Source organism: Leucoraja erinacea, chromosome 15, assembly GCF_028641065.1.
Source record: "Leucoraja erinacea ecotype New England chromosome 15, Leri_hhj_1, whole genome shotgun sequence".
Classification (NCBI taxonomy): Eukaryota; Metazoa; Chordata; class Chondrichthyes; order Rajiformes; family Rajidae; genus Leucoraja; species Leucoraja erinaceus.
In genome coordinates, this window is record NC_073391.1 from 14,125,936 (window position 1) to 14,140,313 (window position 14,378).

Consider the following 14,378-nt stretch of genomic DNA (forward strand, 5'->3'; position numbering starts at 1 on the left):
CGGGAGGTCCAGCGGCTGTTGAAAGAGAGGAACACCGCTTTTAGGTCTGGCGATAGGGCTTTATACAGCACGGCCCGAGCTAACCTGAAGAGAGGCATCAGAGAGGCCAAATCAAATTACAGGAGGAAGATAGAGGACCACCTGGACAGTAATAACAGCAGGCAGGTGTGGCAGGGGATCCAGTATCTCACCAACTATAAGACCATCCTTGGAGCTGTTGAAGGTGACGCCTCGCTGGCAGAGGAGCTGAACCACTTCTTTGCTCGCTTTGAAGTGGAGCCACCCGAGACAGCCACATCACAGCACATGGTCTACAGCAGCCTACCCCTCAAGATAGAGGAGCATGAGGTGAGGCGCACTCTGCGGGCCATCAATCCAAGGAAGGCTACTGGTCCGGACGGCGTCTCTGGACGCGTGTTGAAGGACTGCGCAGACCAGCTGGCTGGAGTCTGGACGAGGATTTTTAACCAGTCTCTGGCCCAGTCCACTGTTCCACCCTGTCTGAAATCCTCCACCATAGTCCCCTTGCCCAAAAAAAACAACATCTCCAGCCTCAACGACTACCGGCCAGTCGCACTCACACCAGTGGTGATGAAGTGTTTTGAAAAACTGGTCCGGGGTCACATCACATCACTTCTGCCCCGAAGCTTTGACCCCCACCAGTTTGCGTACAGAGCGAATAGATCCACAGAGGACGCTGTAGCCACAGCTCTCCATGCTGCACTGTCTCACCTGGAGCAGCGGGGGAGCTACGTGCGGATGCTCTTTGTGGACTACAGCTCTGCTTTTAATACTATCCTTCCCCACAAACTGGTGGACAAACTGGGGGACTTGGGACTTCCACACTCCACCTGTACGTGGATAAATAGCTTCCTGTCGGGTCGAAGCCAGAGAGTCAGAGTGGGCCATCACACATCCACGGCCCTCAGCCTCAGTACCGGCTCTCCACAGGGCTGTGTACTGAGCCCCCTGCTCTACACCATCTACACGCATGACTGCACCCCAGTCCACCACAGCAACACCATTGTCAAATTTGCGGATGACACTACAGTGGTGGGACTCATCTCCGCGGGGGACGAGTACGCCTACCGGGATGAGGTGGAGCAGCTGACAGGGTGGTGCGAAGAAAATAACCTGCTCCTCAACACCTCAAAGACGAAGGAGGTAATAATAGACTTCAGGAAAAACAAAACGGACATGGTACCACTGACCATCAGAGGGGACTGTGTAGAGAGGGTGGCGGATTTCCGCTTCCTGGGAATCCACATTGAGGAGGACCTGACGTGGAGCGTGAACACCACTGCGCTGCTGAAAAAGGTCCAGCAGAGACTGCACTTCCTGCGGGTGCTCAGGAAGAACAACATCACTCAGAGGCTGCTGCTGTCCTTTTATCGGTGCTCCATTGAGAGCATACTAACATACTGTGTATGCGTGTGGTACACCAGCTGCACAGTGGCTCAGAGGAAAGCGTTCCAGAGGGCCATTGACAACGCCCAGAGGATTGTCGGCTGCCCTCTCCTTACCTTGGAGGACCTACACAGTTCCCGCTGCACCAAAAAAACCCAGAATATAATAAAGGACATCTCCCACCCCGGACACTCCCTGTTTGAACTGTTGCCGTCAGGCAGACGGTACAGATCCACAAGGACAAGGACAAATAGACTACAAAACAGTTTTTACCCCACTGCTATAAAAGCACTAAATGTGGCCGCCAAGGAACGCAGGGGCGATACAGACTAAGGGACTGTGGTAACGGTGAAATCGACAGAAGGATGGAGGGTTGGGTGTGTATGCGTGCTTTGTCTGTGTTTTTTATTTATTGCTTATCTTTATTATTTTACCGTGGATGTTTCGTTAGCTTTAGAAATGTTTGAATGCTGCACTGACTGGCTGACATTTTAAATTTCGTTGTACATGGCCCATGTTACAATGACAATAAAGAAACTATTCTAATTCTACGATACCACCCACTTTAATGTAATTAGCAAACTTACTAATCATGTCATGTATATTATCATCCAAATCGTTGATTTAACCACAAGCAGTAATGGGCCAAGCATTGATCGCTGAGGCACACCACGAGTCACTGGCACTTGAGTCCACCATCACCCTCTGCTTCCTTCCATGAAGCCAATTTTCTATCCAGTTGGCTAGCTCCCCCGGGATCCCATGCAAAATAACCTTCCAGAGTAGCCGATCAGATGCCCTGCTAAAGTCTATATAAACAACATCTATGGCTTTGCCCCCTTCAACCTTTTTGGTTACTTTTTCCAAAAACCTTTATCCTATTCATAAGACACAATCTCCCATGCACAAAACCATGCTATCTCCTAATCAGCCCCTATCTACCCAAATGCATAGATATCGTATCCCTCAGAATTCTTTCCATTAACTTGTTAGGCTCAGAGGTCTCTTGTTCCCAGGCTTTTCCTTGCCACCCTTCTTAAACAGAAGCACAACATTAACCACCCTCCGATTTCCGGCACCTCACATTTGTCTAAACGATAATTCCTATATCTCAGCCAGGACTTCTGCAATTTCGTCTCTATCTTCCCAGTGTCCTCGGATATATCTGATCAGACCTAGGAGATTTATCCATCTTCATATGCATTAGGACGTCCCGCATCTCCTCGACCATACTACGGCCAGTCCTCAAGAAATCTTCATTAACTGTCCCAAGTTCCCCAGTCTTCATGTCTTTCTCCATGGTCAGAACAGAGAAGAAATGCTCATTGAGGACTTTGCCCATCTCCTACAGCTCCTCACAGAGATGACCACTTTTGTTTCTGAGGGGCCCTATTCTCTCTCTTTCATGTAGTTTTGCCATGATGATGTACTGATAATGGTAAGACGATACTGCATGTGATAAGACTGCACTTTCATAGCATACCACCTCTGCTTAACACAAGTGAATCTTACGTTTAACTTCACCAGAGTGGTTCTACTCCTGGTGTACTCTTCTGTGTTCCTTGTTGAACTACGGTTGATTGCCTGATTTGAATTAGAGAGAGAGATTCAAGATTCAAGATGGATTTAATTGTCACATGTGCCAGATGGCACAGTGAAATGAATTCCCATACAGCCATACAATAAAAAATAAACAGGACTCAACACACTACAGGTGCACAACCTTTTATCCGGTGTTCCGGAAACCGAAAAACTCCGAAAACCGGCCATTTTTCCCAGGATGTCGTCTGCACACCAAAGCTCGTGTTTGGCGCCAAACTTGACCCGAAACGACCCACGGTCAACTCAGGTCTGTACTACTGTAGCGGCTGCCTCCTCCCCGGAGACCGGGGAGACACTTAAACATCTGTAAATCATTGCTTAAATGTTAGTCAGTTAGTTTGGAGGGCTTTTATGTGAAGGGGGGGTTGAAGGGGTAAACTTTAATTCTTAGTCCCCTACCTGGTCGGAGAGATGGGGAGCGGTCAATGCCTTACCGGGTCGCCGTGCAATAAGCTCCGCAGCGCTGTGGCCGTTGGGGCTGTAGCGGCGCCGGTTGTAGCTCCGACCCCGGCAACTCTACCCCTGGCTGCGAGGCGCTCCAAATCCAGCGCCGCCCGCGGCCGTTCGTCCCCCACCCCAGCTCCGCAAATGTTGGGAGTCGGCGGCGTCGCAGCGCTGGGATACCAGCGGGAAGCGGGCAATGCCTTACCGGGTCGCTGTGCGGTAAGCTCCAGGGCGCGGAGGCCGCCTTCTCCCAACATTCGCGGAGCTGGGGTGGGGGGTGTCCGACCGCGGGCGGCGCTGGATTTGGAGCGCCTCGCAGCCAGGGGTAGAGTTGCCGGGGTCGGAGCTCCAACCGGCACCGCCCGCGGCCGGACAGAGCCTCCAGCTCCGCGATGTTGGGAGTCGCCGACCAGGTAGGGGACTAAGAATTAAAAGTTTCCCCCTTCACCCACCCACCCCACCACCACCACATAAAATCCCTCCAAACTAACTGACTAACATTTATGCAATGATTTACAATGATTCCCCGGTCTCCGGGGAGGAGGCAGTCGCTCCAGACTTTTCAAGCCGCCCGCGCTACCTACCTAATCTACGCTATAAATCTTCCATTCGGACATCCGAAAATGTCCGAAATCCGACAAGTGTCTGGTCCCAAGGCTTTCGGATAAAAGGTTGTGCACCTGTATAGAATTTAACACAAAACATCCCCACACAGCAGAATCAAAGTTTCCCACTGTGTGGGAAGGCATCAAAGTCAGTCTTCTTCCTCCACTGTTCCCCGTGGTCAGGGCCTCCCCAAGCCCTCAGCAGTTGCACCTACGGGCGGCCCGATGTCCAGGACCGCTCGCCGGGATGATACAAGTCCGACGTCGGGGCTGCGGGACGTCCTCAGCGACGTGGACACCAGAGTCGGCCCCCTCCTACCGGAGTCGGCGGCTTCCAATGTCCGTAGGCCGCGCCGGGTGGAGACTGCTGCTGTAGGCCCTCTACAAGGCGCCCCAGGACTCCACGATGGCGTTCAGCGCCGCCCGCGTTGGAAGCTCTCCGCACCAGAGCTCCACGATGTTGGAGCAGCGGCCCAACGCTCCGGAGCTCCAAACGGCGACCCAGGTAGGCATTGCCCGCTCCGCGGTGACTCCAGCGCTGCACCGCCGCTGTAGCAGCCCTGGTCCGGTTCCCGATCCCCGGCAGGAAAGGCCGCTCCGATCCAGCTGGTAGGCCGTGAGGTGGGGGGCGAGGACGCGACTCGGAGAAATAGTCGCCAGGAAGAGACTTGGAGACGGTTTCCCCCTTACCCTGCCCCCCTCCCCCACATAGAAAAGTAAAAGTTTCCCCCCAAAACAGACTTTGGACTAACTAAAAATAAAAAAAAGATATAAATGACATACGTAGGTAGAGGCTGCTGCCAGTGCAGCGCCCCTAGGTCAATTACAATGATAAAGTGAGGATTAAACTGGTCTGCAAGAGCAGAGATTGTGGGCAAATATAATTCTGCTGTTACTAATATTCAAGTTCAAGTTCAAATTTATTTGTCACATGCACCATGAGGTGCAGTGAAATGTAATTTACCCAGCAGCGTTACAATTAAAAAAGGACACAATACACCTCATAATTCAACACAGACATCCACCACAGCATTCCTCACAGATGCCAGGTTTTGAACTGCTAGATTGTTTTGGAATCTATCCCTTTTAGCATGGTGGTAGCACCACAAGTATATTATAGAGCCCTCATTATGCTGAAAGGACCACCTCCACAAATGTATTCAATCAATTACCTCTCCGTAATTTAATCTCAAAGGTCACCCTTACCAATAAATCATGGACAAGTATATTTGTGATATACACGGTGATGAAGATGAGGTCAAGCATGTTCTTTATGTTGATTTTCTCGCATTCTGTCATAGTTCAGAAGAAAAAGGGGCAGTGCTTCCTCCATTTGGAGAATCTAGAAATGGAGAGCAGAGTGCCGGAACAATGCAGTTTCTTGGACTTGGGGGTACAGGATCAACAATGATCCTAATGAGTTGCAGAAGAAGTTTAAGGGTTCCAAGTACCAACTCTAATGTTCCTATTGCTAGATTTAATTTAAATAATTTAATTGAAATAATTAAATTTAACTGACCCAGCTACCAGAGTAAATTTGAACCTAAATCTACATTATTAGTCTAGGATTCTGAATTATTAGTACCTTGAACACTTTAAATAAAAGTATTAGATCTATCATCGGTATTTGTAAAAACTGAAGATTTTTGCTTAATTTAGAGCAGGACAACCAAACTGCAAACATAAAACAAAATATCCATTTTACATTATACCTATTTTACCGGAAATTAATTTTATTTCTAATTATTTTGTAATTTTTCTCTGGAAACTAATTTTAGTCTAGTTTTAGATCATAATGTTCAATTTTACTTTACAGTCTTTCCTACAGAACGGGACAAGATACTGCAAACTGTGACACCTGTCGAAACAGCGCATGCATTATTTATAGGTAAGCTACCGAACAAGGCAAAATAACAATTTCTGACTATGTTTCAAGATAATTACGTATCTACAACTAAACTATATCTCCCTTAATTCTGTGCAAGCGTTTGAGCATATGCACATCACAATGTGCAGATTCAGTTAAAAGTGCTTTATGATTCCTGCATGTAGAAAATATAATGTGTGACATTCTTCTTCTAGACCACTAAATAACAGCTTGCTTCCACTCCAATTTCACGGGATCTGATGAGGCTAAAGTAGGACCACAGAATCTGCCACAGGTGGGGCAAGAGGCACTTGATGTGGCAATGTTGCAGGTTGGGAGACGGTGCACTCCTTCTGCCACTAAAGTGTGTTCCTGAATAAGATTTACAATGCTCAATGCCATTCCAATGTGCTCAATACCATTTTAACAGCTATTTGTGGTCCATGTCATTTTAAAAGCTACTTACTTGTCTGCTTTGAGCAGTGACGGGCCAAGGATTCTTATGTCACTGGGGATGTAACACTTCTTGAAACAAGAGATTAAGAACATCCTTGACCTTTTTTCTTTGTTCATCTGGTAACCTCTTGCTGCATCGGCACAGAATATACTGTTCTGCCATCAGACACATGTAGAATGTGGCCTACAAATTTAATCTAGTGGTGTTCATCTGGAGATGATTTCAGGTTTCAAAATAAACATAAAAATACATGATCTGGACATTATCAGGTTGCTGGTTTTAAGAGCTAGCTGTGCATCACATGGCTACCATGTTTATGTTTATTATATTATAACTGGCCAAATTCATGTGCAAATAATATTTTACCTGTATTTATTTATTCACAAGATGCTGGCTAAAATAACATGTATTGCCCATCCTTAAATCCCTCAGATCTAGGCCTGTAAAGAGTTAATCACATGGCAGTGAGCCTGGGGTCACATACTGGACAGATTGGGAATGGGTGAAAAGAGCATAGATGAACTAGATGGGGGTTTTTAAACAACCCATTAATTTTTTGCTAAAACTACCATTTTAAGCCAGAATAATTGAAGAAACATAATTTAAATTCCCCTGTTACCCGAACAGAATTTGAATTTAAATCCACAGGCCAAAAGTCCTGTAACCAATCCAATAACATATCTATTGTGCATCTTCTGTACATCCGTGAGAACCAAGCGCAGGCTCGGCGTTCGCTGAACACCTCCACTCAGTTCGCCTTAACCTACCTGATCTCCCAGATGCTCAGTACTTTAACTCCTCCTCCCAGTCCCAATCTGACCTTTCTGTTATGGGCCTCCTCCATTGTCATTCCTCATTTCCAGTGAGGCCCAGTGCAAATGGGAGGAACAGCACCTCATGTTTCGCTCGGGTAGCTTACACACCAGCGGTATGAGCATTGACTTCTCTAATTTCAAATAGCCCTTGTTTTCCCTCTCTCTCCATTCTCTGCCTCTTCCCAGTTCTCCCACCAGTCTTATTGTCTCCAACCACATTCTATCTCTGTAATTTGATGCTTCATGAACGCTGGCAATCTCATTTCATTCCACTCGTGCTTGTGTAATTGTCTTATCTATCTATATCTTCTATATATATTACTAAAACTGTCATCTTGTCTGTGTGTGTGTTTGTTTAAGCTTGTGCTTTTCATGGCCTGAACTACGCCAAAATGGTACATGATAGCGCTATAATTTTTGGACCACCTTACTCGCCATTGACCTAGTGGTGCGGTGTATAGTTTCGTTCAGATTGATGTTATATTTTACAAGTTATTCACATTTTTAACTTTACAAAATCCCAATTTGAGAAAAATGTCTTCCTTCTGCACTGGCAATTACAGCTATGATGTCACAATGGGATTGTAGCCCTGTCTGCTACAATGTTGCAATTCCAGGACACTGAGTCCTGCTAGCCCTAGCAAGAGCAATTGCATTTTTTTTAAAGTTTAAAATGAGGGAGGGTGAATAAGGGGAAATGAGCAGCCCCTGTGCAGTTGGGGGGGTATGGGTGAGCAGTGGAATATTGCGTTGGTGGAACGGGTTGCATTGGGGGAGCGGGTGAGTGGTCGAATATTACATTGGGGAATGGGTTACGTTGAGGTACCAGGCCTCCTGTGTGACAGGGGCCCAATGGGTTCCACTTGGTCTAGTATCTTCTATATTACTAAAACTCTGTTCTTGACCAGTTTCGGCTTTCTGTGCTGCGGTTTCCGAGAGTACGCCGCCACCTACGGCCGTCATTTTTGGCCACCTCGCTCAGAGCCCCCCTCCGCCGCGTGTGTGCCGAGGATTTTTCCCGTCGATGAAAATTGAAAGAGATATTAATGTTTTTACAACATTCCCCATTCTCTCTGCTGACCCCGCTGGAGGGAGGGGGAGCGACTATAAAACCAGGAAGTGGTGTGCCTCAATCAGTCTCAGCAAGTGGTGTGCCTAAATCAGTCTCTGCAAGTGGTGTGCCTCAATCAGTCTCTGCAAGTGGTGTGCCTCAATCAGTCTCTGCAAGTGGTGTGCCTCAATCAGTCTCTGCAAGTGGTATGCCTCAATCAGAGCTTTGAATGACACTGACAAATGTCTACAGCACTGTGAGTACCCTTAATTTGGTTTGAAAATGAAAATATGGTTAGATGTAAAAAAGCACTGCCTGCAAATGGTTGTTGGGTTGGTTGATTTAAAAAGGCACACTCTCTCTCTCTCTCTCTCCCTCGCTCTCTCTCCCTCTCTCTCCCTCTCTTTCCCTCTCTTTCCCTCTCTCTCCCCTGAAAGCGAGAGAGAGGAGGAGAGAGGGAGGGAGAGAGTCCCCCCCCCCCCCCCCCCCCCCCCTCCCCCCTCTCTCCCCCTCTCCCCCCCTCCCCTCCCCTCCCCCCCCCTCCCCCCCCCCCCTCCCCTCTCCCCCCTCTCTCCCCCCCCTCTTTTTCCTCCCATCCATCCCCTCCCCCCGTCCCCCTTCCCTAACCCCCTTCCCCTCCACACACCCCTACCTCCTTCGCTCCACCCTCCCCTCCCCCTCCCTGCTCCCCACCTCTCCCTCTCCCTCCCATCTCCCCCCTCTCTCTCCCTCCCCTCATCTCTCCCCCCCTCTCACCCTCCTCCCCCTCCCTTACCCTTCCTCCCTTCCCCTAAACCCCCTCCCCTCCACACACCCCCCTACGCTCTTCCCTCCACCCTCCACCCTCCCCCTCCCTGCTCCCCACCTCACCCCCCTCTCAGCACACCCTCACTCTCACACTCTCCCTCTCCTCCCCCACCTTTCCCCCCTCACCCACCCTCCCTCTTCTCCTCCTCCCCCACCCCCTCTCCCGCTTGCCCCTCTCTCTGTGTCTCTGTCTCTGCCCCTTCTCTCTCTGCCCTCACTCTCTACCCCCCCCCCCCCCTCTCTAGATGTGACTGCAAGTTGGGGGCTATGCGTCAGTAGATGGGGTGGTTATGGGGTAAAAGGAGCAAATTAATAATATTAATATAATATCAAGGGGGGTAATTAGCATGAGTGCGGGGGGGGGGCGGGGGATAGTTAGTGTATGACGCTGCATGCCGTCTTCCCCCCCCCCCCCCCCCCACGACCGCACGTTGGGGGAACAGACCCAAGGGGGCTGCACTTGGTCTAGTAAATTAGTAAAATTCTCATCTTGTTTGTTTCTATGTGTGCGCGCGTGTTTGTGATCTCCGATTCGGTGATATCCTCAAATTACGCCAAAACGGTGTACGATAGCACTACAATTTTTGGACCACCTTACTCACAAGTGTCATGTGGTGGTTTGTATCACCACATTCTGATTTAATTCTGATTGATGTTATATTTTACAAGTTATTCACAATTAAAATTAAAAAAAATTGCCCGTAGGGGGGGCGGAGTGAATGCTGACGCCGCTCCCCCCAAAAAAAACATTGCCGTTTTCATTGTGGGGGTGTGAAATATGATAATAGGGGAAAGTTGGGGGCTATGGGTGAGTGGTGGAATATTGTGTTAGGAGAACAGGTTGCATTGGTGGAACAGGTGAATGGTGGAATATTGCATTAGGGAAACGGGGCCCAACGAGTCCCACGGTCTAGTTTGTAAATAAAGCCTGAGGTTATTCATTGTTGGAAACTGGCAACATTGTATTTACTGTCATTCAGATCAGATTGGAGAGCAATATCGATGTGATGCAAGGATAACTGTTTATTCTTTGGCACGCCATACCATGTCTGGCACATTTAAGAATGCACAATTTGACAGCTAAGTATAAAGATGAACAAGGTACACAAAAAAGCTGGAGAAACTCAGCGGGTGCAGCAGCATCTATGGAGCAAAGGGAAAAGGCAACGTTTCGGGCCGAAACCCTTCTTCAGATGAACACTTTTTAAAATCTCAAAAGTGCTCAACATCCAATCAAGTACTTTTTGAAATTTAGTCAGTTGTAACATAAGAAATGTGCCAACCATGTCATGTGCAGCTATTTCTCAGAAACAACAATGTGATAATATCCAGATCATCTATTTTTATGATGTTTTTTGAGATCAAAATTAGCCCGTGTATGGGAATAACTTCCTGCCCTTGGAAATAGCTTTGTAGAATATTTTATCTCAACTGTGGAGAGCAAAGATGGCCTTGGTTTTATTTGCCATCTGAGAAAAGATGTTGTTGACAATGCTGATACCTTCTCTATCGAACTTGAGCACTCATTTTTATATTTACATTTCTTGAGCCCACAATATTGTTACCTGGAGGTCAGAATAAAACAAACTCAATCATAGAGATTTAGTCTACTTATCAACAAATAACTTTCTTCTCTGAATAGCTCATAACACCTTGTGGAAAAGAAAATGATTTGTAACTAAATGTTAGTTTCAATGTATTGTTTAACAATCAATTAAAATTTCCAAACAACCCTTCCCAAGAGAAAACGTCAAAATACCACAGTATGGAGCATCATATTATATATCACCGTGTCCATTATGTTGCTCAAAAGTCAATTTGTTGCAGGCTACTTAATAGAGACAGATTTGTCAACAATATTATTGTGCAATCATGCAACAATCAGGAAACTGAACCAAATAGAAACCTATTATTCAACAATTAATATTATTTAAGTGATTAGTTAGCACTATTCAAAAATTACTAATTTCTTACCATCTTAAACTCATTAAATATTTGCAGTGTTCTGCCTGTCTTCTACCTTGCCATTGAAAGAGACAGCAAGATTTCAGCAACTGATTGGTTGTAGCCATGCAATATGCTAGTCAAAGTAAAGACCATCTACATATAACCATTCCAAAGACACCTTAGTTTTTACTGCTAGATATAGAAACCCAAAGCCACTTTTTCAAAGAAAATCAAGGAAATGCCCGGTATCCTTCAATTAATCTCATAGTTTGTCAATACTCGTGGGAGCTAACGGTGCCCATTGGTAATATCATTTCCTACATTAAAACATGGAAATAGGTGGAAAAATTAAGTTGTTCATTCATGCTCTTACTGAATAACACAACAGGTTTAATGGGACCAGAAGGCCAGGTATGAGTGATGATGGTAAAAAATGTGGTTAGACATGGGATGAGGGTGAAACAGGGAAAAACTAGTATGTGAAAATTTTAGACAGCACAGGAAGGGCTCAAAGAACATTTAGCTTGATGGACTAAGATACAGTGATCATATAGCTGTCAGAAATAGCTGTTCAAATAACTACAATCCAAATCCCAGTTCCCAAGGTTAATCATGCGTTATCTATACTATACTACGCTATTACTACTGTATTTGCATATAACAGCAATTATGTTCTTGTATGTAATCAAATTTCATAAATTCAGAAACCTATTTCTCATAAAACCTCCACAGATATTTTCTAGAACTTCAGACCAAAATTACAGCCAACACATAAAATAGCTGTATCACCTATTGCCTGTATATGATTACATTTCTATTGGTTATTGTAGACACCATTGAATCATGTATCAAAAGCAAATCTGATCTCATGTTTTCCTTGGTCATCCATTTCAAATCAATCGGTGAAATACACATAATAATTCCATATATCAATGGTGATAGTCATTCTGCCTATTAAGACCACTTCAGCTTTCAAAACAATCTCACCCCCTTAAGGGCCTGTCCCACTTGGGCGTCATTTGCGCGTCACTCAAGTGGCACGCTAAACTAAATTTTGTGAATCCCAAAATCCTGGGGCGCCGCGCGTCACTGCCTACGCTACCATGCGCCATGCGCACATCACGTGCTCGCGTCGTGATGTGTAAATGATGACGCCCAAGTGGGCCAGGCCCTTTACTTATTATCTTTGCAACCTAATCTCTCAGACATGCACTTTAACACCAATCCCTCCCCAATTCACCTACAGTTCACTTACATTAGTGATAATTCCCGCAATAACCAGTTCATCTTTGGTATTTTGGAGGAAAATGGAACACCCAGAGTAAACACTCTGAGTAAACACCCAGAGTAAACCTAGAGCAAAGGAAGAACACGCAAACACCTCATAGACACCACCAGAAATTAGATTTGAACTTGGGTTGATGAAGCTGTGGAAATGCTGCACTACCTGCATAGCAACTTTGCTCACCTAAAGAAATAATATTTACAACAATGTTTACTTTAATCAATTCAATTCAATAGATGTTTAAAAAACTGCCATGAAATAATGCACGGGAGCATAAAAATAAATTTTCACAGATCTTCTTGGTGTAGCTTAGGTACATGCATTCATTCATTGTGTGTTGTGGTCAAAAAGGATTGAAATTCATATTACAGTGCATTCGTCAATTTCTCCATTTGGACAATGAGGATCCATTTATATACCAGCACAGTGAAATAAATTGAATTTTCCCTAATCTCTGCACACATGCCAAGGATAAGGATTTAAATCACGCTTTCAAATAATTCATGACTCGCATAAACTAATCCTCATGTTCCTTATTACAATTTCTATTACTTACATTAATGCCCTCGTATAAACAAAATACTATGATGTCTTCTGGAATCATATTTATTATGTGTTATATTCTAACAAGGTATCTGCTTGTACTTCTATTATGCAATACAACTGGCCTGAATTAGATTACTACATTCATTTCTGGCATTGGATGGTACTGATGTTACTGGAATGGCATCAAAGATGATGAGCTTCTGATCTGAGGATTATTTTCCTCTTGGGGACAGTTACAGTAATGAGGAAAAGCCCCAAATTGTTCCAAAGTATGGAGAAACTGTTTTTTTCCAATGGCAAAAAAATCAATGACCGGAAAACACATTTAAGTGTTAAAAACATCGAGAGTAGAAATATTGAGAAAATAATTATTTGATTGCAAATCCATTGTTGAAATAATGTTGCAAGTAAATTCAATAGTAGCAGTGAAAAGGAAAATGGATGTATCATTGAAAACAGTAAAGCCATGATGATAATGAAAGAGTCAAGGAAAGCAGCAGCGTTATGGATTTAATGGTCTTTTGCTGGTCTGTAGAAAAGTCACATTGTCATGTAGATTATCCCATATTATTAAAAGTAGGGCATTTTGAACGTCTTCAACAAACTGATTTAGCTTAGTAAGCGCACAGTGGTGCAGCGGTAGAGTTGCTGCCTTACAGCACCAGAGACTCGGGTTCGATCCTGACTACAGGCGCTGTCAGTAAGGAATTTGTACGTTCTCCCCGTGACATAGACATAGTGGGTTTTCTCCGGGTGCTCCAGTTTCCTCCCACACTCCAAAGACGTACAGATTGATTGAAGGTTAATTGGCTTGGTAAAAAATGTGTCCCTAATGTGCGTAGGATAGTGTGCAGGGCTCGCTGGTCGGGTCGGACTCTGTGGGGCCGAAGGGCCTGTTTCCTCGCTGTATCTCCAAAAAAAACCCTAGAATTTAAAGACTAGAATATAAAAGCAGGTATGTAATTCTGATGCTGCATAAGACACTGGTCTGACCACATTTGGAGTATTGTGAGCAGTTTTGGACCCCATATCTAAGGAGGGATGTGCAGGCGTTGAAGAAGTTCCAGAGGTGGTTTACGAGAATGATCTCAGGGTTGATTATGTTAACGTATGATGAGCATTTGTTGGCTCTGGGCCTTTACTCACTGTAGTTTAGAAGGAGGGGATGACATTTGAACTTACCTAATAGTGAAAGGCCTGAATGAGGTAGATATTGAGAGGATGTTTCCACTAGTGGGGGAGTCTAGGACCAGAGGGCACAGTCTCTGAATATAAGGACGTACTTTTAGAAAGGAGATGAGGAGGAATTTCTTTAGCCAAAGGGTTAGTGTATCTGTGGAATTCATTGCCACAGACAACTGTGGAGAACGTCATTGGGTATTTTTACAGCAGAGATTGACAGGTTCTTAATTAACAAGGGTGTCAAAGGTTACAGGGAGAAGGAAGGAGAATTGGGTTGAATGGCAAAGATAGATCAACCAAGATTGAATTTTGGAGACGTTTTGATGGCCTAATTCTGCTCCTATGACTTAGGAACTTATGTTT

At 45.3% G+C, this 14,378-nt stretch overlaps 2 protein-coding genes across 2 annotated transcripts in view; one reads left to right on the forward strand and one right to left on the reverse strand.

Annotated features, from left to right (window-relative positions):
- Positions 1–14,378, reverse strand: part of dock1 (dedicator of cytokinesis 1) — a 443,854-nt gene that overhangs the window by 274,864 nt on the left and 154,612 nt on the right. The window lies entirely within an intron of this gene.
- The window catches only part of LOC129703962 (inhibitory synaptic factor 2A), a 45,606-nt gene that overhangs the window by 22,046 nt on the left and 9,182 nt on the right, over positions 1–14,378 (forward strand). Inside the window, exon 3 of the mRNA XM_055646709.1 lies at positions 5,875–5,946. Within this exon, the coding sequence (XP_055502684.1) occupies positions 5,875–5,946 (72 nt within the window). The remainder of the gene's footprint in view (positions 1–5,874; positions 5,947–14,378) is intronic.